The sequence below is a fragment of the Gymnogyps californianus genome, chromosome 3 (assembly GCF_018139145.2).
Source record: "Gymnogyps californianus isolate 813 chromosome 3, ASM1813914v2, whole genome shotgun sequence".
NCBI classification, from domain to species: Eukaryota; Metazoa; Chordata; class Aves; order Accipitriformes; family Cathartidae; genus Gymnogyps; species Gymnogyps californianus.
In genome coordinates, this window is record NC_059473.1 from 52,367,871 (window position 1) to 52,394,504 (window position 26,634).

Sequence of the window (26,634 nt, forward strand, 5' to 3'; positions counted from 1 at the left end):
CTTCCTCCACTTCCCTCTACCACCATCGTACACTACAGAGGAAGCAGTCTGCTATTGTTCAAAGTGTACCACAGTGTCCTTAATATAATCCGGTAGTGTTTTATTTATAAAGCAAACTGAGTTATGCTTGTCAATGTAGATGTACCAAAGAGCTTTCATAGGGCGCTTAGGACTGCTTTCTTAGCCTGTTTGCAACGTTGTTTTGAGTAATATGTGCAAAATTACTTTTTCTCAAGTGCTACTTGTCCATATAAGCCTTTGTTATCTTGGTTCCATACACCACATCCATACAAAGCCACTAGTAAAGACTATGAAAAGTTTAGAACAAATACTGAGGGAAAATTGGAGGCCAGATTTGATAGTCATGCGAAGAGAAAATGTCGATTTGAACCTTTGGAGAGCTAGACCATCACCTTAGCCTTCTTGTTTTCCCTCAAGCCATGCCATGGTGATGACTGTAGAAATAGAGTGTACTAAGGAAATGCCCATGTTGGTTTTAATCTAGATAAACTCTGCTGCTGAGGGCAGGATAGTTATGGTAGCATGGAGATCTGAGTAGGCAGGTGCCCAAGTACCTACCCGGGCGGTGAGGTGTTTGTTGCAGCCTGCATTGAGCTCCATGCTGCTGTGGCAATTTTATTCTCAGCACTCGAGCTACCTTGGGTATCTCTAGACAAACCATTGCCATACCTCTTTTCTGTAATGTAGTCTTAGGTTTCTTCCCATGTTCCCTGCAAATCTGAAGTAGTTTACATGTCAGACGGGGCGGGTGTCCTGCTTGTAAGTTCCAATTGTTGGTGTTGATCATTGAGCTGTGTACAATAAGGTAGGTGATTAGCTTTCTCTAAAGTCTACTTTTGTTAGAACAATGAATAACATTGAATCTTTGGATTCTTTTGCTCTCAGAAATTAAATTCATAGGGGTATATTGTGTGTGATAGATTTTGTTAAATATAAAATATGCTTGGAGCAGAGCAGAGTGTATATATATGTCATCATACAGTAATGTTTAATTTTCTAACTTGCTTTGTCTTCCCTTCCTTATAAGTCATGTAGTAACATACTTAGCACTGCATCATAAAAAAGATCTAGTGAAAAATGAGCACAGTGACAGGAGTGATCTCACCTTTTGTTGCTAGCAAGGACAATAGAATGTGAGAAAGTAGTATCTGATTTACTGAAGCCATCATAGTAGGGGCAGCAGGAGGTATTACTCTGATTTAAAAATAATATATGACAAGTTATAAACTCTGTAGCAGTATATTGTTGGCTTCTACAGCTAGATTGCCTTTTAGTGTTTAAAAAAAAATTCATTCATGTGGGGCAAAACTATGCTCCAATTTTAAACAGTCTGCATATCTAAATTATATGACTTCAAGGGGGTTTTTTTGTTTGCCCAAAACATGCTAGTAGTCAGCAGTCTTGCAAAGAGCTCTCTGGATTGTACCTCTCCTGAAAATGTCTGTTGGTAAACAAAACGTATCAGTATTTGTTCACAAAATAATGCTGACAGATCAGTAGATTAAATGTTTCAAGCTATGAAGTACACTGCAGCCTGTATTGGTGTGTTTTCCAGCTCTTGCTTGCTTCATTCTGGGGTCTGAGTCTTCTTCTAGGGGTGGGGGGCTGGAAAGTAGACTTAGGGATGTACACCATAATACTGAAATATGAACCTCTTGACTCTTCAAGTGATAGGCTGTATAATGCCATTCATAAAATCAGTCAGGATCCATTTTAGGGGTAGCAGGGAGATCACACCATTTTTGTTTGTGGATGTGATTTTGAAATGTTTTCTTTTCTTTGCTGAATATTCTCTTGTCATCTGATGGCATGTGCTCCAGTATCCTACTGTTGAGTTGTCTGAATTATTGTCCTGCAAGCTTGTGTGTGCATGACCACATATGAGCATACACAGTTCCCTTCTGGTAGATCATATTTGCTCTTATGATTGATTTCCCTTTTGAAGCCTTCCAAAGGGTCCAGGTAGATCTCTATCACCCTGAAATGAGTTTTGCCCTCAAAACCTATTAGTTTCCTTTGCTTTGACAATGTAGATGTTTTGTTAAAGTAGAAATCATCTACTCTAAAGTGTCATCTACTCTAATTCGTTAACGCCTTCCTCCAGCCTGCTTCCTAATACCCTTTTATACCTGTTATGTACTGTGGCAAGGCTGCTGGTTATCTGTACAGTTCCCCTCTGAGACCAAACCTTGAACTTCTCTACTTTAATTTGGAAAGACTGAAGGAGCCAATCACTGCAGCAGGTTCTCCATTATTTTGCTGGTAGAGTAAGATAATGTGTTTGTTCTCTGCATCCATTACAGCTTGAACTCCCTTTTTGCCAGATTGTGTTAGCAGAATTCTGTTCATCACTATGAATAAGTCCTCTGCAGCGCCTAGCAAATGCCTCCATATTTTCCCTACTACCATTAACTTGCTGTATCAACTAACAACATTTCAATCCCTCTCATTTTATGCACTTGCAGGCATTGTTATCCAGTTTTCATAGTGGTTCAGGTATTGACAGTGAGCTTTAGTGGATCAACCAAGACTGTATGCTGATTGCAGGCATGCTGTGTGAGTGTAGTGCTTTTCTGTTCATGAAGGTGTGATTGAACAATTGTGCACGACCTTTAGCAGAGTTCCTAATTCAGCCTAAAAGGGATATGGTCTGTTATGAAGAGTTTAGGAGAAAGGGACTGCTTTCTGGGAAAATGGGTGTGAAAAAAACTTTTTATACTGATGCTTTCTATCCAAGAGTGGTGAAGAGCTAGAGAGGCACTTAGTCTGATCTTTAATGAAAAGAGCATCTTCACTGTCACTGATATTACTTTGCTGTTGTTGGAGCCTTTATAGAGGTTGCTTGTCTTCATTTTCCTTTTTTTTTTTTACCTCAGATTCCTGATCTGAAGAAGGGTGATGGTGATAGCCTGCAGACTGGAGAGAGGGATGGCAGGGAAGCAATAGAAGGTGAACCACATTCTGTTTGGTGTCTGGCATCTCACATCACAAAGTTTCTAGCACCTCTTGTTAAAGCATTAGATCTGGCCAGCAAGCTTCCTAGATTCCTAAACCGGGGTAAATCTGCAGTGTTTGTATGAAAGTACTTCCATCCGACATGGCATAACTCAGGAACGTGGTATCTAATGATCCAAGTCATAGCACAGAATATGAAGACATTAATGTTTGTACAAGTTTGGTGCTACAGTTGTTTATTCATTAAGGGTGAATATCACAATCAAAGGATCAAATTCTTCTTAGGAAACTGCATATTTGTAGAAACCCCATTTTAGCTATAGGGCTGATTTTAATTGCTAAAATGGTACTGAATCTGAAGGATAGCCTCTTGATCCTATGTAACCTTCCTGCAGAGATGCGGAGGGTAGCTTATTGATCACCATCACCGATTACAAGCAAACTAGCAGTAATCCAGCCCTGTCGGGGAAGAACACTACCTCCATAGGCAGAACTACTGGGGGAATTTTGAATTCTCCTGTGTTTGGTCAGGGAATAGATCTACTGGTGTAACATCCAAGTGAGGTGCAGTGTGTCTTGTCTCATTTGCTATTGGTTGGCTACATCTTCTACCTCCCTGCTCCCTTTTGAGCAATGTGCACTACTGAAAGTGTATACCTAGGTGATTCTCCCTCTCACAAAAGCATGAAAGTCACATAGCAGCAAGTTGTTGTGGAATAGGTTTACAGGCTCGTCCTGCAGCGAGGATTTCAGCCGCTGGTCCAGTGAAAGTATCTGGTGTCTGGCTACCTTTTTGCAGGAGGATTTCCAAACCGGTAGGAAGCAATATTTCCTTTCAGCAGGTACTTGAGGTCTTTCAGTGTGACACTTGAGATGAAAGAGCTTCTGAGTGCACATGCTTCGTACTCCTCTATGGCTAGGTGGTTATTTCCTGTGACTTGTTTGCAACCTTCAGGTTAAGGCTTCTTACTTGAGGATTATGTTGTTTTCTCACTTTGGAGACTGTTGGAAGGTAGCAGGGTCTTGTTGGGCAGTTTAAATGTGTGTTGCTGAATTTCCTTTACAACCATCTTGGCGTAGTCTATGCTTAAACATGTTTCTTCCAACACTGTGTTCAAAAGTAGGAATCCTTTAACTCTGGATAAGAAACCAAATGGAAATGTGTGCAAAACAATTATTTCGTCTGCTGGGTTTTGGGGAGACAGTTACCCTTTCGCCAGACCCATTTTGGTCCTTGCTGAAATAATGTTCAAAACAAAATAAGGAACCACAAAGGGATAGAGGTATAAGAGATTACAATGCAATTGTTTGTGGGTAGATTGTTTTGCTCTTCTGTTAGCCCACTTTTATTAGTATTTTACATCTGTGTGCTTTTTCTGTCCTCAAGTAAATTGCATTGGAGTGTCAATAACTAACATTTCCTTTCTGTCATGGTGTTAAAGAAGCGGGAAGTACACTTCAGTCTGATTATTCTTCAGTTCACTTAGCTGTGTTTCTAAATTGAATCTCCAGTATATTCCATCTCTGAGTGTGGGGTTTTCTTTGAAAGTTAAAAGACAAGTGAGCTTCCTAATACATGAGGGTTTTTCCATTGAAAATAAATTTCTTACTGCACGTTGGTACTTATGTGGCTCTGTTAAAACAAAAAAATCCAGGAATCGGTATGTACTGCGAATGAAAGATTTTGATGAATGAATGTATCTGCTGCCAGTGTTAGGTAAGGAAATAGAGAGTGATTGTACAGACTTAATTTCTCACTGTCAATTCTAAAGAAGCTTACCCTTGGTTTTTGGGAAAGTGTGGGAGATCTGCAGCTGTGAGGTATTTGACAGGGGCTCTCATAAATATAGCTTTGCTGCTGTAAAGGAGCTCCTTTCCTGTACCACCCTCAAATGCTGTGGAGAGTCTTTTATTGGATTTTTTTATTTTTTCTTAAAGCAATCTCACTCATACCATTTTCTGACATTTTCCACGCTTTTTCCCTAGCTCATATGGTGTCTCATCTAAAGATGTGCAATGTGCTAATACTCTGTAGTTTGCTGAGGACTCTATATTGGCAAGCTAGATATAGAGAACTAAAGAATCTGTTAACTTCCTTCAAACTCAAATAATTTATCTGTAGGGCCTATGTGACAGAATTTTGTAATGCTATTCTTTGTACAAAGGCAAAAGATAGGGAGGGGGATGTTAACCTGGCAGTATTCAGAAAAGTGCTTTCATTGGCTGGATTTGGTTATATTTTCAGAAATTGAAAGCAAACTGATCTCAGCTGAATTTTTATCAATGAGTTGTCCTACCCACCAAAATATATCAATTAAAGTTTTATTATTTGAACATGTATTGCCTTTTGTGCTCATAAAGAAGGAGGAAGATACACAAGCAAAATAGCTGACATACCTCTTCAGTTTCCAGACATTCGTAGTCTATCTAGAGTTTAAAATTGAGACCACAGTAAATTTTCCTTTTAGTATGACACTATATTTTCAGTATATTTTTAAATGCTGAGAGTTCAGAAAATTTCTGGTTGGATTGAAGCTTACCATGGAGTTTGTCTTCCTTGTGTCTTCATAGGCTCTGACTCAGTGCTAGAAATCTGCACTAATTTATGCCTAAAATTCAAGGTTTCCTGAAAGGTGATTTAAATTTCCGTAGTTGTATGGCGATAGATTGTAGCTTCCCATAGGGGCATGCAGTGCTCAGGTAAGAATTACAAAGGCTGGAATGGCAGATCCATGAGTCTTTGAGATACAGACTTTATTCTGATAGATTTCTTCATGTGGAAAGCAAATGATGGTTGATAAATAGACCATTATGCAAGTGCAGGTTAGCAGAAGGGCAAACGATGTCCCAGGAGCATCACAAGCTATGTGGGTTACACTATTGGACTTAATGACTTAAAGTTAATGGGGAAGACAGGGCCTGATACGTGCTGCTACTCGACGTATGCGCCATGTAAATAGGTCCTTGAAAAGTTCTTTTTCTATGTTGGAAAGGTGGGAATTGGACCTCTGTTAAGAGCAGCGGTATGCTAGGTTCTTCCTGTGTTATGTAGGATATTGGAGTGCCGTAGTAATCTTCAGGACTGTTTTTCAAAGGTGGTTCCTGTGAACAATATGAGAAGGGTGAAAATACTGTTGAGTACTTTGTCCCAAATGGGGTGGGAATGATAATGCTGTCCCTGGCCTTCATACAAAAGAGTAAGAGTCAGGATGCTGGAGTCTCTCCTTTATTTCCAGCTTGTGTCATTGATTTGTTGCTGTAGAAAAGTCCTGTAATCATGATTGCATTTTTAAACAGGGAAGACCAAAAAAGGTATATGAAGGTTGTCTGCTTTCATGTATGAGCAGTGCCTGTTGCACATGGGTACTTTTGTAGGATGTCTGTCTTGAGATATGAAAAATAAATGTTAGTAGAAGAAAGCCATGGGACCAACTTTTCTGTGTGGAAGGGCACTTTTACTGAATTCTGATATTAGATTCGGAAGGTTGTTCCTGCAGCTCTCTTTGGTGCCTCATTAGGTCTTCAACAAGGAGTTGTGTGCTGGCCTTTGAGGGCAGTCCTGGTGGACAGAGGAGCAGGAGGAAATGCCTGCTTGATTGTTACCTGCACTGACTGGTCCTGTTGCCACGAGGAACTGCTGGTTTGTTGAAGCGTAGGAGTATTGTTAAATTCCTTGGGGAAGAAGGATAAGAGGAGCCTTCAAATGTGAGACAAATATCTCTGTCATGTGGCTGTTAAATAATGAATTTCCCCAAAGGGTTTGAAAAGAGCATTTCAAAACACTGACTACTGCAGATCTGTATGTGTGTTAAACCCGTTGTACTTGCAAGGCTGGCTTTGTTCCACACGCTGTGTAACTTGGAGAGAAGAAGCAGTTTTATAGGCAGATTGTGTAGGGATAAAAGACAGAAAAAAGCTGTGAAATGAAATGTTTGAAGTGTGCAGCTGTTTTTTCTGAAGGGAGGGTTGCTTTTAACTTTCAGCATGGAGATAGTTTAAAAGGAACAGTGGCTAAAGAAATGAACAAAACTTGTTTCCATTTTCCTCCAGCCCTCTAGCTCAGGACTGCACTAGAGAAGGCAGCATCAACTGAAACCTCTTGTTTCAAGAATACATATGCTGACTTAAAATTTCTTCTTCACCTGAAGAAAAATTGTGTTTTACATTTTGTGGGCATTACGTTAGAAAGAGAGAATCTATTTGGTCAAACTTGAATGATCAGTGTGCATTTTGAGAGGGAAGGCAATATGAGAATGGGAGCTGGTGGGAAGCTGGGAAGTGAGGTGGTGTGCCAGTACACATGCAGTAACTGGAAGGGTCCTGTGCAAGGCTTGTGCCCAGATCAGAGCTGTTGGCCCAAATACTAGAGGCATGCCTTAATGTACAGGTTTTAACCACAAGTTCTCAGTTCCTATCGTAGCCCCTATGAGGATCTGAAATACTCTTTCAGGATATGTTGAAGGCTTGTGCATTTATGATCTTGCATTAAATCTGATTCTGATCTTGGTTCCCAAAGCAATCACAGCTTGGGTGTGTTACAGGAACGCAAGCTTGGCCATATTAAACTGTCTGTAGTTTATCTTGTTTGGTATGCTTCATCTGAGAAAACATTGATAACACTCCATCAAAAAGGGTGAAACACTTTTTATCAATAAAGTGTTTGTTGTCTTCATTCTGTAGGAAACTGAAATGGATCGTGTTCATGGAGCTGAGGCACAGCAAGCACTAGAACTATCATTGTGTAATGTCGGCCTTCAAAGTTACTGCCATAATGTTTCAATAAAGCAACACATTTTTCACTTATGACACTAGCCAGTTCATGCATGTGTACACGCAGGTTTTAGTTCTATGACTAAGCAAGCATTGAGGTTAAATTGCCAAGAAGATCAAACCACAGATAAAGCTTTAGCTTTGTAATGGGTGTGAGTCTCATCCCTATTTTGTATAACTCAGCATGGTGTAACAGTGACTACACTGCAGTCGAGGATTATTTTTATGCCAGTTGAGGATCTGGCCAACTTAAGTATTAATGTCAGTGTATATTTGGGGGGGGGGGAAATCTATATACTATCAGTCTTCAGGAACTAATGTTTACTTATGACTAATGCAAAAATCACATTTCAGCTTAAAGTTGCATTTGATTCTTACAGTTTACAGAATCAGCTGAGAGGGTAGGATTGGCGCTTTTGTTGGTTTGGTTTGGTTTTTAACTACATAATATATCATCCTCTCTCCTAATCTGTGATTTTTATCTTGAAGTTACGTTGACAAATTACTAAGTGTTGGGAGGAGGTGGTTGTTGTCACTTTAAAGTGGTAGCTTTGTTTGTACTTTAATATTCCAAATGGCACATATATGAAGTGCTCCTTTTAGCATATTATTCTTTGCTAGTCACAGGCTACCTCTGTGCAGAGCATGCCTTTGAGCAATTATCAGTGAGCTCTGCTTTCAGCAGCCTGTGCATGCCTCGTGCTCTATAAAAGAGTGTCGTCTTGCATGCTTGTCTGGGAACTGTTTCTGTATGCTGCATGCCCTGCCTTTGCTCTCTGCATCTAAAAGGTGAGCAATGGCACGTGGGTTCTGTGGCCAGCCTAGGGCTCCCTCTGTGCCCCCCACCTAGAGATGTTAGATGAAACGCTGCTTCCTGTCCACATTCCTTGTTGAGTTGTGTGGGCTTTTTTTAATAAACGGCCAGCTCTGGTTTGAAAATTGAAGTATGTTTTAAAACAGAGTTTTGAATCTTGTTTTAGATTTATTTTTCCTTTGCTGTTTGGCTATTTTTCCTTAGCTAAGAGCAGAGAGAGACTTCCTCTTCAGCTTTGGGGCTGGCCCTTTGATCTGGACCCTCTGTAGAAGAAGCTCTGCTCCCTCCCATGCATCTTCCTCTGCAAGAGGATGTACCTCTTGCACAAAGTTCATAAATCAAAGTCTTCCTTGCTGAACTTAAAGATCTGCTTGCTTGGCCCACTGCTGTACTGTGTCAAGGAGTGATCTGATGTGCTGCAACATCTGGATTTGGAGGACTCTGGGTTGAGTTCTTCCTTGTGGAAGCCTCCATGCAAGCTTCATTCCACAGAGCTGTGCTGTTGGAGGAGCCTTTGCGTTCCATGTGGCTGGAGTGTTGTCCTCTGCTCCTGTGCTGTGTTTTCACTCTCAGTCACACACTTGGCAGTCAGAAAAAAATCGGAAGGAATAATGCTCACAGCAACCTAGGTCATGAGTGATTTCTGTCCTTTAGCTGAACTTGCTGACATTGCTTCTTCCACTGCTGTCAGGCTACATGGCAATTCCAGTTGGAGAAAGATCTGAACTGGTGAAAATTACAGTTTTCAAAGAACAGGCCCATAGCAAGAGAGGACTGGAGTACCTCTAGGCTCTTCCTGTCCTTTCTTCTTGGTTCTGTTGTGGTGCAAGCTGTTGCAAAGACATTGAAGCAGCAGTGTTGATAACACAGGAGGTTATTGTCTAAGCCTTCAAATAAGGTCGGTAGATTCAAATGCTAAATAGTGTTTATTTGCATTGGCTTTCTGCTTTCCAGCTTTTTAGGCAAGACTTTTATAGAAGATCCAAATGGCCTGCACAGAACCTCAAAGACCTGAGACACAGTGCCAGCTGGCAACCTAACAACTCTGCAGTCTGCCCTTGATGGGTCTGAAATAGTAACCAGAACTGGGGCTATTACTGTGCTTCTTTTAATTTCAAGTGTCTGAGGTCCTGTGAGAAGTCCAGATGACCATCAAGAAGAGTTGATCTTAAAAAGCTGTAAGTCTTCCTAATGCAAAGAGGAAATGTCAGCCTGCATGAGTTAAAGCAGAGTATTTCAATCTGTTGTAAATCAGTAATGTGTATGGCCTAGAGGGTGGGAAGAGGATAACTTTGTCTCCATCACCTTGCAAGTTCATAAACACTGCATCCAAGTCAGTGAGTCACATGGGTCCTGTATATCTTTAATTCTGAGAAAATTAGGGCAACAAAGGTGGTAAAGGTAATTCAGAAAGGAATTCTCTAGCTAAGTTCAAGGAAATCACTGACTTTTGCAATAGGCTGCCTTCTTTATTCTGGGATTTGTGTACAGTTTTGATCGGTTTGTCATGAGAGAAAATTGTGGTACCTGATATACTTTGTGTAATATTTTATCCTCTGCTTAAATCTTGATGTTTTTCCTGGTTTTTTTCTGTGATTCTGTTGTGCTAGAAATACTTGGATAAAGTTGAAAGAAATATCAATAGTGCATGTGCATCTGATCTTGTGATACCTCTCTACTCCCGATACATGCACGCCTTGTTTGCATGATGGGTCTTTATTTTGCTACTCCCGTGACAAGTCAGATCGTGCCTTTTAAAAGAAGCAATACCTATTCCTCCTCTACCTACTTGAAATGGTACGTCTGGCTGCTACTCTTCATAATTTGCAAAGCATTGAATAGGAAAATGTCTTGGTTACCAGAGAATCACAGCCTGTCTTTTGTAACTGGCAGAGGCTGTCTTTTTGGAAACTGAATAGAAGAGGGTAAACTCTGAGCCTGATGATTATGCAAGGTTGCCATGTACCATGTAAGCTAAACCTGTGTTTCCTAGGAAGATTATTCAATGCAAATAATTCTAAGAGTACAACACTTGCAGCAGACCTGTGAAAGCAAGAAGCTAGTTACCTCTGTACGCAGTATTTCTGCAGTGTTACATTGAGCCACTGGGACTACAGAGCAGGAAGCCAGTAATGCTTTTGGGGGGGGGGGGGGGGGGCACCCTTTTAGTTTGAGCAGTGAGAGGTTAGGCAAGTTAGTGGTATCTTCGCATCCTCTCCTGCTGGAGCACACAAGCTGCAGGCTGGCTGAGCAGGTAGCGATGTTCCGCCCGTGGATTCTTTTTCTAACTTTCTTGCTGCCCTTTTGAGGAAATATTAATGCAAGCACAATCAAAGTAAATGTGATTTGAGAGGCACTGGTGTCCTTATCTGTGATATAATATTGTTGTATGCTTTGGGTGTATGTCTGTCTTAACAGAATGTACTATTTCTGATGTGTATTATGTTATTTGGTAAGAAAAAGTGGGGCTTTTTGTATATTTATATATTTGGAAAACTTCTGTTTGAGGGATTACACACTACACCCAGTACAAAAATCACAGCTTTATGTGTATTTGATAGGTATATTTGATCTGTAGTACTTTAATTCATGAAAGCCATTTGTTTGATTTGTAGTTTCTGACCTTATTGTCCCTTTAAAGAACACTTTGTGAAAGTCACTGTTGGGGATTAAGAAGCTAAAATAAGCACTGGGACATATTTCTTGTCTCTCAAGACCTCACGTGATGAGATGCTGTAAGATTACAGGCAGAGACAGGGAATTCATGGAATGCAAGTGAAAAATGAGTAATGGTTTTGTTCTGAACAATGTTCTCAAAGTGATAGAGGTTCCATGGCTATTCACCATTAACTCTGATGATGTAATACAGGTACTCAGTCAGCTTTTTGTTTCCTGTCCTGAAATTCAGATAGAATATGTTGTGCATAAGACGACTAGGTAGATGTTATCTGCCTTGACTTAACTTCTAAAAATAAATTGTTTGTAGCGTATTATTTCTGGTAATATGTGGGTATTTCTTATGAGTGCACTAGTTATCTGAAATCAAAAGCCAAACGCAAGTATTATTGGAAAAGTACAGAAAAGTGAGATGCCGTTACCCCTAGTTTTCTTGTTCTGCTGTTCTGCAGAGATGGTAATTCCTTCTTTTTATATGTTTACACCTCTATGAAATGTAACTCTTAGTAACTAGAGGCTTTATTTAAAAACAGTGCAGATTTTCTTAGGATTTAAATTACCTTTTGCTCAGTTTCCTAATCAAAATCACTTTTCTTCCAATTTGTGCTAGAGATTGCTTTCTATGGCAACTGGTAGTCTCTTTTATCATCAGTCATTTTTCTCTGAGATAAATTCACATCCTTTCTTGTCAGTAACTGAAAATGCAGGTTAAACATGTTGAAGGCATGGATTTAGAGCAACAAAAACAATGGGATTTTCTCTCTTGATGTGCCATTTTGTTCTGAAATGCTTTCTTTCCAAAGTCCAAATTTTTGTTTGCTTTGAAACTAAAGAGGATAGACTTGCTTTATGTAGAAATTAAGACTATTGTAAGAATACATGCTAGAAGGTGAGAAATTATGTGAAAATAGGTTTGCTTCCTAAATACATGGATTAAACATGAAAGATTCACTTAAGAGTCAAATAACTTTCCTAATCTTTAGACGATCTAATTAGTACATATAAGCAATGCATATGGAAAAAAAAAAAAAAGAGTCACGTGACTGTGTGGGCTGTTGTTCTGGGTGAAAGTGTGAGTCCTAAGTATGGACAATGTTGATAGCCCTGTAATTAAGGAAATGCTAATGATTCGTTATGTCAAAGAAGTCAATTATGATTGAATAAATACAAGTTAAGACTATGATCTCTATTAACCTCATTCACGTTTGCTTTTGTGCATACTTGAATTTTCAGATCTGGGCCCCCTGGAAGGTGATTTTCAGCTGAGAACTCATTTGGGAAAGGTTTCTGGCTGGTGCTACCCTGCTTGAACAGAAGCCTTTGCATACTGCTGCAAGATACTGGCTTCCTCCTTGTCCAGTGAATGCTCGTTGCAGCCTGTGGTGGCATAGCTCTGCAGTGTGTTTCTCAAACAGTGATGGAAGAGAGAAGACATTGGTCTATAAGACAGTCTGTTTGGAAAAATATCTTTTTTTTCCCCTAATGACAGGAAATAGGACTAGAAAGGAGCTCCTGTGTCATTGAAATAAATTCATACTGTTTCTAGCAGCAGTATAATGTAGTCTTTTTAAGATGAATCTTGTTCAATTTATAAAGCTGTTAGGTATTTTTAATCTGCCAAAGCAATCAGAAGCAGCTTCAGAATATCAGATACCTGTATTTTCAGTCACTTTAGACATGGTTGGTTTTGTGCTAGTGGTATTTAGCTTAAATTGTTCTTTTTCTGCACTGTTAACATCCTGCATCCTTAAGTTTTATTTGTGGGGAGCAACCCAATCCTCTTTCAGTATTTGTTTGATTGCTTGAGTGAGCCAAGCTTTTCTCTTTTCCAGTCACCCTGATAGCCCTGGTCTGCATCTGCTTTGTTTCAGCTTTTCCTTCCTGAGCGTGGATGTCTGGTACTGATGTGCTGGCCCAGAGATTATCTCAGTAGTGCAACGCACTATTTGCTTTCTCTCCAGGAACAAATATCCTAATGCCGTCTTTTTCCTTCTTAGAGCTGCATAATACGAATGGAGCAGAAACTTTCAGTGGCAAGCTAATGTTCCCAGATATCTTTCTCCTCTGTCATTTCCAAATTACGAGGCTCTATTTTATTAGTGCCATGAGGTGTCACGCAATGATCTGTCCTATCAAAATTAATTCCATTTCTGTAACCTTACCTCTCAAGGTCATCTGATTCTTAAAGTGTGTTCTGACCTTGTATCATCCACAAAATTTATTAATTTGCATTGAATGTTTTAGTCCTCAGAAACACTTCAAGGAGATCTTTCTTTATCCAGATTGACCAAAAGACAACAAAAATAGATAGTTGTACTTTTTAGTTTAGGTGTCCTTTACAGCTGTTTACTAATCTCCAGTTTCTTTTTGGTTTAATAGCAATTTCTTTTATTGTACCCTATGAATGGCTTAGTATAGCCTGGGTGCGTTAGATTTGAAGTCTCTCTTTTGTCTGTAAGATCAGAGTTATCGGATAATGTCATATAGACCTGCCTCTGAAAAATTATAAGGGGTTTGTTTTCCTAAATTCTAACTCTTGCAGACATCTCTTCTGCATAACTCTTTTTTTGTTTTGTTTTTGTTTTGTTTTCATTCCCGTGTAGTGCTGAGGCCTGATTACTGTGTCTGCAGTTACCCTGATCATTTATCTACTCACCAGTCTAAGTATTAGTAGTATGTTTCTGCTCTTCTTTATTTTTTAAAAACATGGTGCCATGCTCAATCTGAAACTATTTTTTTGATGAGACTTCATTTCACCTCTGATTCAGTATTCTGGGAGGTCATCTGGGTCTCCCTGAGTTGAAATTAATTAGATTATGAGTTTTGCATTACCTTTATTTTCATACTGCTTCCTTGTCAACAGTCTTCCTTGTTGCTTTCTCATTGGTGACACTGGGGCAAAAGTGTTTGTTTTGTTGTTGGGACACTCTTGCTTATCTAAAGAAATTTCTTTCATCCTGTCTAGGAATGACTGAATGACTGTCTTAGCCATTAGCTGTAGTCATTAGTCTGCTCACCATTCAAAGACAGAATTTAATCATAAAGATTATATTATAGTTGTACTGGGTCTAGCTGGTATGGGGTTTTTTGTTTGGTTGGGTTTTTTTTCTCCTTAATAGCCTGTATGGTGCTGTGTTTTGGATTTGTAACTAAAACCGTGTTGATAACACACCAGTGTTTTGGCTATTGCTGAACAGTGCTTGCACAGCATCAAGGCTTTCTCTTTTCCCCACTCTGTCTGCCCCCCCAGCAAGCAGGTTAAGGGTGTGCAAGAAGTTGGGAGGGGGTGCAACCAGGACAGCTGACCCCAAGTGACTAAGGGCATAGTCCATGCCATATAACGTCATGCTCTGCAATAAAAACTGAGGGGAGGGCTGTTTTTTGGAAGGCAGCCATTACTTCAAGACAGGCTGGATATTGGTCTGCTTGTGGGAGGTGATTGCTTTTGCGTCACTCGTTCTGATTTTTTCCCCCTTTCTTCTTCCTCTTTCGTTTGTATACTAAACTGTCTTTATATCAACCCATGAGTTTTCTTGCTTCTGCTCTTCATATTCGCTCCCCTGTCCCACTGGGGATGGGGGGAGCAAGCAAGTGGCTGTGTGGCACTTAGCTGCTGATCAGGGTTAACCCACAACAGTTTGGGGCAACACAGCTGAGGAAGTGTTTGAGAAAGGGAAGAGAATAATCCAGATTTTTCTGAAAGCTGATTTTGCCATAAAACAAAGCAGGGTCAAAGGACCTTCATGAGAGATCCAGTTTTGGGGAATAATATATCAAGATGGACGTCGTAACATCCCAATCTTCTGCAAGTATAGACGATCTGAGGCCCTCAGCAGCCCGAATGAAAAAGATATTACCAATGTACAAGGTGGGTTGAGCTGCTTCAGAAATAGTTGGTACAGAAGCACAGCTCCTCCTAACTCCTTGGCTTAGCTGCTGACCGGGCTTAACCCATAACATATGTTTTTCTCAAATAATATGAAAAAAAAAATTCCTTCCATAATCAAATGAAGTATGGGGTTCCTCAACAGACTTCTGGGTCTATCCCAGTGGAACGGATTATCCATCCATTCCCCTCCTCTCCCGTTCACTTGAATCTGAACTGACCTGACTTACTCATACTGTCTTTTCACAAAAAGAAATATCATGGCCTCAGTTATTGAGGAATGAGAAGCAAAAATCTACTTTGTTTAAAACTTAGGTTGCAGTCCTGACTTGCACTTCCACTCTGTCTCTCCTAGCCTTTTCTGTACTAGCAGGTGGGTTCTTTTTTGGCCTGTACTGTGCAAAAGTTTACAAATGTATCCGGTGTTTCTGATCTCTGAAATCCTGGTCAAAACTGGTAAAATTCTTTAACTGACTGTGCCCATCTAGTGGCTCCTGTGTTTAACAATATTTGTAATTTTTTCTTCTTATTACCTAGTGAGTTTTTTACTTGTGTTTGCATCTCCAATTATTTGCTTTTCTTTCCTCTGTTTGTACATGCTGTAAGTCCTGTAAATAGCTGATGTTTCTTCTGAAAGTTTATTAAGTTATGCCAGATTCTCAACTTTTACTCAGAGCAAGTTGCTCCTAGCCGTTCTGGTATCAAGAAAGAGCTTGAAAAGAAACTGTAGAGATTCAAATACCTGGTACTTGTCCATGCATTTGGTGTTTTATAGAAGTTTGGGAGCAGATTTGTAACCACTGCATAATTATTTGGTTTGATTTTTTGAGTCTATCAATTTAAGACGGCACTTGCTTATGCTTAATATAGGTCACCCTGCTCTCATTTAAGCTTCTGTTTGGGGATTTAGACGGTAATATGCCACCCTAACCATCAAAATGAGAACTGGAGTAACCTCATATGTACTGTTCATCCAAGCTATCATTGCTGCAATAACTTCATCAGCAGGACACAGAAATTAGTCCTCACACGCTCCCCTGGGTAAGGCATGATGCAAGATCATACTCGATGAGGGTATGCCAGGAGAGGGGTGTGTGATGCGTCAGGTGGTGTTTTGCTTTGTCCCAGGGTGGGGCTGTGTGCCGCAGAGTATGAAAGTTGTTTGCTTGTCAGTTGCTGTGCAAGCCCAAGCTAAACTAACTGATAAGGGCTATCAGATGCTGTATTACTGATCACTGCAGAACACTTTAACACCTTTTAAGTTGTTTCTCACCTACTTTTTTCATGTTTCCTCTCCCAGCACTCATCTCTTACGCCTGTCGGTGCTCGTACAGATGAAGGTACTAGACTTCCTGGTTTGTGTACATCAAATACTGAATAATTTAATAAAAAGCATAATCTGATATTCATGGAAACCTGACCTCAGCTACTGCTTGCTGAGATAAGATGCTTCCTTCTAGTAAGGACACAGCAAAACTTTTCCTGATAATCCTCCTTATGTACATTTCTCTGCTTCATAGTACAGACCTTGCATAGCAGTCTGGTCAGAACCACTCCTCTGAGCATGCTTCTCCAGAATGCCCTCTGCATCCTAACAGGCCATCTTAGGAGAACGTGTCGTTGAAGTGCATGCCAGAAAGCTATGTTGAACTTCAAGAAGGTGATGTGTAGCATATAAATCCTTCATTTTGAAATTCAAATTTACTTTACAAATAGTTGCGTGCGTATAGCAGTCAAGATAGGGGATGATGCTGGTTGCTTAAGATAGACAAAGTTTGTGCAAGCTAGAAGAGTAGGTTAGTGCTGTTAAATTGCTACTGACATCTGGAGCCCAACCTGCTTTTCTTGGGGGCGGTGGAGATTACTTGTGTGAAGTACTGTTTGTTAGACATCGTGAAGTACTGTGACAGACAATGCTTGTCCGCATGGATAACAGGAGGCTGTAGTCTATCTGATCTTTACTGTTTGGGATGATGATGTCTGATTGGCTGAAGACAGTTGGGATAGCATTAAGAAAAATAGATAATATAAATGATTTGCAGTCAAAAGTATTATCTCTTATTAGACCAGTTGACATACCTGGAAAACTGGAAAGGATTTGCATGCAGAAACCCTTCTTCAAGCTTAAAAGAGAAATTGCAATCTTCAGGTTAAATTCAGATTGAGAACAGTTGTTCAAAAGTTAATTATTCTATTCATCCATTAGCCTGTGAGAGGAAGAAGGGTTGGTACCTGTGGATTTGGGGAGAGTAGGGATACAGGACAGAGAAAGACAGGGAATTGTCTGTGGAACAGTGATGTTAATTGGAGGTACACAGGCATCACGGAGGTGACAGAAACCATAATGTCATCATCATGCTTTCCAGCTATCTTCTGACTGGTTTTAGTATATTATAGACTAGGCTTTCCTTGAGAGGAAGCGTAAGTCGCTTATGTGAATCCACCAACATGGAAAACATGCATGTGTGCTCAGGACAGATGTATGTTGTTTCATCTTCTCAATTAACCTTCTTCTGTAAGAGTATCATTAACTTCTTCCCAAAAACTTCTTGGGGGTCGCTTGCTAGCTGGAGTCGGTAGCTTTTGGACTTTGTTTTGGGCTGTCATCTCCCTCCTGTTGATAACTAATTCTCATGAAGAACTGAACGTTGAGGTCTTTATTATAAACCTAATGGTCATAATGTACCATTCTTAACAGTGAAAAGATTTACTGAAAGCAGCTAAGTAGGGACAGTAGTTCTTAAATTAAAGATATGCAGGCTTAAAAATAATAAAACCTACGAGTAGGCCAAGGATGCGTGAAAAAAATTATTTTCAGTGTGTGTGTATATAGGAAGTTGCTTAAAAGAAAGTGTTTAAACGAGAGTGGTGTTCCTTTTGCACAGTGACTTGCAGTGGATGCACTGTAACCATTTTTTCTTTGCTGAGTGGTTCCTCTGTGGTGGTGCTCCTGTGCACAGTAGGGAAAAGCCAATGGTGTTTTGGGCAACAAGAAACCACATCCGGAAGAGGTGCGACTGCCTGGTTTCATGCGCACACAAAGCAAATGTTGGTGTCATGGGAACTTGCCAAGCAGCATGTTTTCTTCCACTGTTTGTTGGTACTAACTCCTTTGATCAGCACATGCTATACTGACCTCAGTCATTTGTGGCTAAAGCAGCACATTGTCTTTGTTGGAATGTAAGATTGGTGAAGAGAAATACATTAAAAGAATTTCCTGCAAGTGCTGAAATAAATGGGTCTTAGAGCCTGAATATATGAAAGGGCTGGGCTGTGTTTATCTTTTTCCTTGTAAGTGCATCCAGTAACTTATTGTGATGGGTAGGGAATTAAGAGTCATCATTCCTGCCTTCCTCTCTGTTGGTGATTTCTGTCCCTAAAAGCACAGCCATGTAATTCATTGAAGTGTTATTCAAGAGAGTTGCTTACAGGATCTGCCATGGGGACTGGGGCAAAAATCTCCAAAAGTAGACCTGCAGCCAACAGAGAAAGGTTTTATTTGTTTGTTTTTGTTTTTGAATTTGTGTGCATGATATTCCCCCCATCAGCCTGCCACCTTTTGCTGCAAAACAGCTTTAAAGGAGGGGAAAAGAAGTCCAAAGATAACAGTGATTATATCACCAGCTAGGATAAATAGCGGGGTAGGTAATAGGTGGTGGCACTGAGGCAAGAGGGGGCTGGATTTTGGTTTTCTCTTCTGTCTAAACCAGTCGACTTACATGTTTTCCTACAGGTTGAAGACCGGGACCTCTGTCTTGGAGTGGACCAGATTACTCCATTACACCTCATTGGTGCTCACATGCGCACCGGCATGTGTTGCTCATGCAGAGTAAAGAATGGGAGGGAATCTGCTTGAAGCTGGAGAGCTGATGCCTAGTCTGGCTGGGCTCCATGAATGACCTCCCCCTCATCTTGGGGGAAGGGGGAAGGCATTGCTTGACTTTCCAGCTGCAGGTTTTTCCCCAAGAACTAGCTTTTTGTTCCCCTCACAGGAAATACGTATATGCTTTTTTATAATAATAAGTTATTTTAAAAATTTTTCTTATAGACGTCATAATGTTCCATATGTCAAAATGTGTCATAATTGAACTCCAATTGTTTCATGTCCCTAATCAGTGTAAGTTTACAGCAGAACTCCTGCCTTCAAGTTTTCCTCATTATCACTTGTAGCTCCTGCAGAAAAGAAGGGAGTAGAGACAGAAATAAATGACTGGTCAGGTTAGATGGCATAGTGAAGCACTAGAATAGCCTATGTAAGGAGGCTGTGGAGTCATCAATACTTGGAAGTGTTTTGAAAACCTCCTAGGCAGCTTTGCAGTTAATGTAGTAGGTATCATTCAGGGGTTTAACCCTGTCTGTGGTACACAGAGGGCTTTTGAGTAGTCCAGAGAAGATAATAGACTTGCTTTTCTTAGTTACCTGTAGACTTAATTCATTCTATGGAAAATGTTTAGGAAGTGCACCTAGTAGATGTAGTCTGGAAAGGTAGTAAGTTATTATTGTAAGTCATTCTTGCAAAGACAGGCATGGACTGGACTACGCTATCTGTCAGTCTATTTTTAGCCTTATATTTACATACGTTTTTTTAAATGCTTTCCCCAGTTTTCTATGCAATGTACTCATTCATCAAGCAGCCATTCACCCTGTCTGGTCTTTGAAATGGTGGTCACAGCTTGCCCACTTGTCTTGCTTTTTATTTCTACTGGAGAGTTTACTATGCTTTTACCATATAGTCCCATAAGAATTTTCTAAGTTCTCTTTCTTGGTGTTGCCTTGATACATAGGTTAAAGAAAAGGAAGAATGTCATAGAGGGAAACAGTTCTGTTGCTCTTTAAAACAGGTTATGTACTTACTTGAGATCTTCAAATTATTGTGCTTATTGAGTCAATATATAACTATGCTTTTAGTTGCATTTTAAAATAGGCATTTTATGGTTAATCTTGTAAAGAAATGTTTCCATGACTTATCAAGAATAGTTAGCTAAAGGAATTACTAACAACTTCTATAGAAGAACAGTGTTAACTGTTTTAATGACTCATTCTTGCAAAACTTTGAGGTGGAAAATAACAAGTCTCAGTAAACTCTGTATGTTTCCCTTCTTCCCTTAAATGTTTTTTCTATAACTAGTTATAGTTCAGGTCAGCCTTGGAGGTGTTTTCTTTTTAGTTATTTGTTCTATAAGTGCAGGCATTGAGGCAGTTCAGATTTGCGCAGTGAAGGGCTAGGAAGCAATCTACTCTTGCCAGGAGGTAGGGGCTGTTCTGTGTAGCACAGGGAGGGTGTTTTTTATTCCAGAAAGGTAGAAAACCTCAAAATTCTTAAGCAGACAGAGTATCCATATTAGGCATTTGAAGGCATGTTTTCTCCCTACCATCAGCCTCTCTCGAAGCTAGTTGTAACGTACTGCAAGGACTCTGCCTTCAAAGCAGGGATGAGGGGTTTCAAGTTCTTTTGGTTTTTCCCCTTCCTTTGCATTAATTGTGTGGAAGTGTCACTGGAGAAATTGCTTTGCAACGTAGGAACCCCCATGACGTGGGTGAATGTGAATTTACCAGCTCAGTTGTGATGTTCAAACTCCAGAACCTCAGGAAAAGGGGAGGGGAGAAGCCTTAGAAATCTTGGACCAGCCCTGGTTGGGAGCAGGAGAATCTTTTTTCCCCCTATACAAACTGATTTTTAGTTATACAGTCTGACTGGTGTACAAAGAGGAGGAAACTTGCAGTGATCGTCTACACTGTGAAGGAGGGAAGGAGAGTGTGTATGAGTGACATTGTGCTGCTGAGCCACCACAGCAAGTTGCTGGGTAATAAATTTCTGTGGCAGGTTGTGGAAGTAAGCTGGTGACATGATGGAAGAGTAGCACAAACTGACACTACTAATCATTGCTTGAGAACCACAGAGAGAAAGGAGGCTGGGAAGAAGGGAAAAGAAAGAATAGGGAAGATGAGGGGAAGAAACATGTTAAGAACTTAAAGGCTGGCAGATGGTATTTATTGTATTTAATACAGAGGCGTTCAGTGCCTGCTTTGTGTTTCTGCAGCAACTGCCTGAGCACATCAGTGACAAATGGACATAGGAGGTGAGGAATAGGGACCTGTTTCTGCAGTATTTAGTCAAACAAAAGTCCTGCTTATGTGAAGCCTGAAGAATCAGACCACATATAGAAATATTTTTGTCTATGCTTTTTTTAGCATGTGGGTTTTTCCCCCCCAATTATTATTCAGTTTTGCTGTGTTTTGGGGAGCGGAGGGCTTTTCTTTCCAATACAAATCTAATAGAAGGCTACACCCTTGGAAAGATGTAAAATTGTGAATGTGTGTCACAAAGCAGCTCTTAGCAGGGGAAGTCTGGAAGCACAGCCATGTGTGCACTTCTGTATCTCCACAGCTCTCTCGCTGAGATGTGAACATCTTTGGCTTTTGTTGGGAAATGGGTTTCCAACCAGTGAAATCATTGTTCGGTTAACATATGGCAGTTTAGGTCTCCCTCTGCATCTCTGACAATTGTTTTGATGCATATTCGCATGCATTGAATAATATGTACTCCTGCCATGGTAGTAGTAACCTGCCCTGATTAGAAATAAGCAGCAGGACTGACAAGTCAGTCATTTATCCATACCGTAAACATGGTTTTATCATATTAAGGTACTGTTATTTGAATAGAGATTGTCTATTAATCTGGCTGTAACACTGTTAGATAAAATTCATTCATGTCACTAATGCCTGTTCTCCAGTGTACAGCACAATGTCCTCCAAAAGCTTTAGGCAATTAATTTCGCTAATGATGACTGAAAATGTAGACGACTTGTTCCTAGCTGTTTTCTGTTTTCGGTCACTAGTTGAGGCCAGTAGGGGACCTAAATTGAAAGGATTTCAGAAGTGTTTCAAAGACTGGCCTGGTTTTGATCTTCCCTGAGGTGAATGAGGATATGTGGTGCTTTCGGGCTTACCTGAATTCAGGAGAGCATTTCAGAGGTCTCATCCTTCCAGCAGAGACATTTGTATGGCACAGATATGCTCTGAGAAGGAGGTATGTTTCATTTAGCAAAGAATAACCCCTCACTTTAGACCTTTGCTTTGGTGCAGAAGTTTTGTGATAGCTTTGACAGCAAGCAAACATGTCCCTTAACTCCTCTTCTTTTCTGTCTTGACAGACAGCTCTCATTTAGTGCCGTGGTACCCCCAGCTCAGGACATGGGTTGCTTGAGGAAAGCCACTGCTTTTAGATGTTCTTTTTCCATCTCCATGGAGATAGAGCTCTCCAAGCTTGTTGGCTTTACTGACTCACCTGAACATCCCATGCCTCAGACCAGAGAGACTTTGCTAAATAAAGGTTTGATTCACAAGTCTTGTGGTCAGGCTTATAGTTACAAGCAAAACAAATACAAAGCCTACTTCTTGCCTGTGCTTGATGGTGGGATAAGCAAATAGGAAGGTGAAAGCTATATGATAGTCACTAGGAGACCGCTGAGAAACCACTCTCCAGCTTGTAAATACAGCTGTGTTCTAAACAGCCCTCACTGTCCTACCAATCCTTCTTACAGTTAGGTTTTGGGAACCAATCTGGGTGCCAATCCAGAGTGATTTTGAGGTATTAAACAGTGATTTCCGTGTTTCCCCACCCCTCCTCCACCCCCCGTTTGCTTCATCAGTTCATCAACTAAGGGATGTACAGATAGTTATACTATTAATAGCTATTCTTGGCTCTGCACACTTTGTCAGCCACCCACCTTGTCTTTGCTCTGGGGATGGATGTTCTTCATCCAGTCTGAGCTATTGGCTTTGCTCTGGATGATCGATACACCCGTGTCAAATGTAGAATGCATCAGTTGTAGCAGGGTATATGACTGTTACTTCTGACAACTTAACAGGATGATGGATAAGGTGTGCATGTAACAGACCTGGTTCCAGGTGTCTCGTCCAAACTGCTTTCTGGTTTGTAATTGTACAGTTTTTAGAAGAGCATAAGGACCTGTATGTGGCAGGAATAGGTGTGTTTGTTTCTCCTACAAGCTTGTTCTGTTCTTCATGTAATTGTGTTGTACTATTGTAAACCGTAAATGCTGATTTTACATGTATCTTGATAAAATAATTTGGAGCATTGAATTTGCAGTTTTCAAATAAATGAAACTCCTTTTTCTCAATATCACTGTGGAAAATTTCTGCTCCCTTTTTCCATGCAGTCTCCTTATTTCCCTTCTCTTCTCTGTCCCCCCACCTTGCTGTACCAAAATGTGTGACTGTGTGGTTTATATTCAGCATTTCAGCTTCATTACAGCCCTTTCTTTGCCATGTGCTGTTGAGGTGACTGATGCTTTTCAACATGTTACTAATTTGTGGCTTTGCATATACTATGTACATTCATATATTTCTTGTTTTTTATTCCAGAGATGGTGATGTTGCTGGAATGGTGGTCAGGCACTGATTGCACCCTCTACACTGACCCAGAGAGTTACCACAAGTATGGGAAGGAGAATGCCATCGTAATCCTTAATCACAACTTTGAAATCGACTTTCTCTGTGGTTGGAACTTTTGTGAAAGATTTGGGGTCTTGGGGGTGAGTTTTGTTTAGCATTTAAAATAAAATTCCTTCTCTTGGATGTGGGAAAAAACCCAAAACAAATTCTTTGTGTTTTTGTAAGTTAACAGATCTGTGCTCGAATTTCACTCAACCACTGTCCAGAATTAGAGGGGTGAACCTAAAGCAATGCAGTGCAAGTATGTGGAATACTGAGACAGGATTGCTTGGGCATTCACAGAAATTTTAAAAGCATTGCAGTTAAAGCTGATGGAGATATTTTTTTAACCTGTGGAGGTCATTACAGTTGTTTCTCTCTGTGCTTGCTAGGTAACTATTATGGTTCATTGTGCTGCAGAAAGATGGGCTGTTCTGTGATTCTTTCCCAGTAAATTGTAGAATTTGTTTGCTTTCTCCAGTGTAGTCTTGCAAATCCACAGCTAGAGTTTGAATGATACAGTTTCTGTGTCTCAGAATGAAAGAGCTGCCATCTCAAGTGAAAGCAGTAACCAGGTTATAGCTAGTAAGAGATGGAGGAGGAATGAGTTATCCATAGTTGAATACACTATTACATTAGGCTAGGAGTACGTGTTCTTTTGTTTTCAGGGTTGTTTTTTTGTTTCCCCTGTCCGCTTATGGGGATGATTCAAGCCCCCCTCCTAAGCCAGCTTGACTTAATGCTGTGGTAGTAACATTCTTTACGTACAAGGGATTTCGGTAAGAGTTCCTCCCTCCTAAGAAAGCAGACTAATACCTCATTTTGGTGGTCTTCTGCAGCATCCTCTTACAACTTTGCTACTGGCCACTGTCAAAAGTCCTGACCTTAGATTTTGTGAACCTATGACTTTTTGTGGCCTTTCCTTTGGACTCTTTGCATTTTCTGGACATTTAGGCACCACTCCAGTCACTTTCAAATTATAATGACAGTCTGCTTAAAAAAAATAAGAAGGGCCTTAAAACCGGAGGAAAATGAACCTAAGCATTACAGGCCCTGGATATTACCAAAATGGCTGTTGGCTCCTGATTACTGAGGAGCAATTCTACCATCATGTCTAGGACTTGAGCACAGAACTGGAGGATAGCAGGAGATGTAGGGAAACCTGTTCCTGGCAGGCAGATGCACATGCCAAAAACATTCTCCCTTCTATGTGCTCGTTATACAGTGGTGCTTTACTATAGTCTATCTAATTTTGTAAGCCTAATGGCTACAGTTTTCTAAATAAAGCTGTGTTTTAGAGGGTCAGGTGCCTCTTCAGAAAGCACCATTGCAGAAAATTAAAGGATTATTTCTGTACAAACTAATAGGGGCCTACAAGGTAAAAAATCTCTTGTTTTACATTGGTGCTGTGTGGTTGGATTGAATCTCATTAGCTTTAATAATTTTTTTTTTATAGTATCCCAAGGTAATCAGGATTATGTTTTAATTTTTTTATATTGTTCCCTATGCATAAGAAAACCACTATGTAGAAGCATAACTGTTGAACAATTACTGTGCTGCACTAAATGAAAATAATTTTTTTTAGATGCTTACAGTTATTACTCAGTTTGTATTTTTGCCAATCTTAGGATTCCTTCAGAAACTGATATATGCTTGCTTACTTATTTATTTATTTAAAAACTATTTCAGTCTTGAGTAATGTACAGTGGGTTTGCTTCCCAGAAACTGTTCCAGGAAGAAATAGGTCCCATGTGCTCTCATTTGCGTAGATGTCTTTACACAGCAAAGCAGTGCATTTCCCTGTTCGGGCAACCAGTCGAGGTTCATCTTAAGCCAGGTTAAAAAAAAAATTGAAAATGACACACAATCAGTTTCCTGATTGGATTGTCTGTATTGGCATACTGGTACTTGTGTTGGGGCAGTGTGGGAATGGATGAATATGTAGGGTTGGGGGGTGTAGCTTGGTTTGACTTTGTGCTGCCTTACACGAGTTTGCAGTGTGCGAAGCTTCAGGGTTTGGTGCGGCAACACAATTAGGAATGTTAGAACCATTATGCTGAGGGCTGATGTTTGGGAAAAGGAGTTACAGGGAAAAGGAGTTACAAGAAAAAGGCAAGCGTCCAGAGAGATTTCTAAGTGGTGTCCCAGCCTCCAGCATTTTGTGGCTCAGGGACTGTGTGAGCCAGTGGGGTTTTATATTTAATGCCGTTTAATTTTATACTCCATGAAGTTTCCATGCAAACTTTAGGTATCTACCAACATCTTACTAAGCTGATCGCATGTCCACTGCTGCTGAAAAGGAAATCTTGCACATGCCATCCTATCTCCTGCATCTGTTCTGGTGCTTGTCTGCCCTGTTTTGGCATGTTTCAGATACCCCTTCTCTCTCTCCTGCCTTAACTAATCCAATGAAGAAAGGAGAGATGACTGGGAAAAGTGAAGACAACTTAGGGCCGAAGGAGTTGGGACTGATTGTGCTTGGCTGCAGCAGGCAGACAGAATGGCTTTGTTGTGACATCCAGCTGTACCCTGCAGCCCCGGCAGACAATGGCAGTGCTCTTAACAGTGTCACAAGGATGTGTCCAAACTCTCAGTATTTTACAGCTTGAACTTTTATTAAATGAAGCCATTAAATGCTGTAATTTTTTGCTTGGTTTTGCTCATTTAAAAACAAAATTAAACTTCCTTAAATCTGTCTTACCCCTTCTGACCCCAAAAGAAAAAAAGTCTTTCCCTTTTCCTCTTTGGTTTTAATCATGGTATGAAAACTGCCCCTCCTGGTCGTAGCCGCAACATTCAATGTGTGCATTGTTCTCCTCCTCCTTTTGTCTCTCTTCTCCTGTACTGGCTTTCTCCTTTCTCCTTATAGCCAAATTGCCATAGTCCCAACAGGTTTATAATGCTCTATCAATGTGGTTTTGTTTTTATCACTGTGGTTTTAGGTTTTTTGCTGTTTGCAGGGCGTGGGGTGGGAATGGCATAGTCTCTTGCATGTTGTTGTTAGGTTTGTGAACCTGAGTCCTCTTCTGATGACTCAGTTCTTGTACTTGGATGG

At 40.3% G+C, this 26,634-nt stretch overlaps 1 protein-coding gene across 2 annotated transcripts in view; it reads left to right on the forward strand.

The window, feature by feature from the left end:
• The window catches only part of AGPAT4 (1-acylglycerol-3-phosphate O-acyltransferase 4), an 87,185-nt gene that overhangs the window by 22,584 nt on the left and 37,967 nt on the right, over positions 1-26,634 (forward strand). For both annotated transcript variants that reach the window (XM_050894805.1, XM_050894807.1), the window contains exon 3: positions 23,511-23,680. In XM_050894805.1, the coding sequence (XP_050750762.1) occupies positions 23,511-23,680 (170 nt within the window). The remainder of the gene's footprint in view (positions 1-23,510; positions 23,681-26,634) is intronic.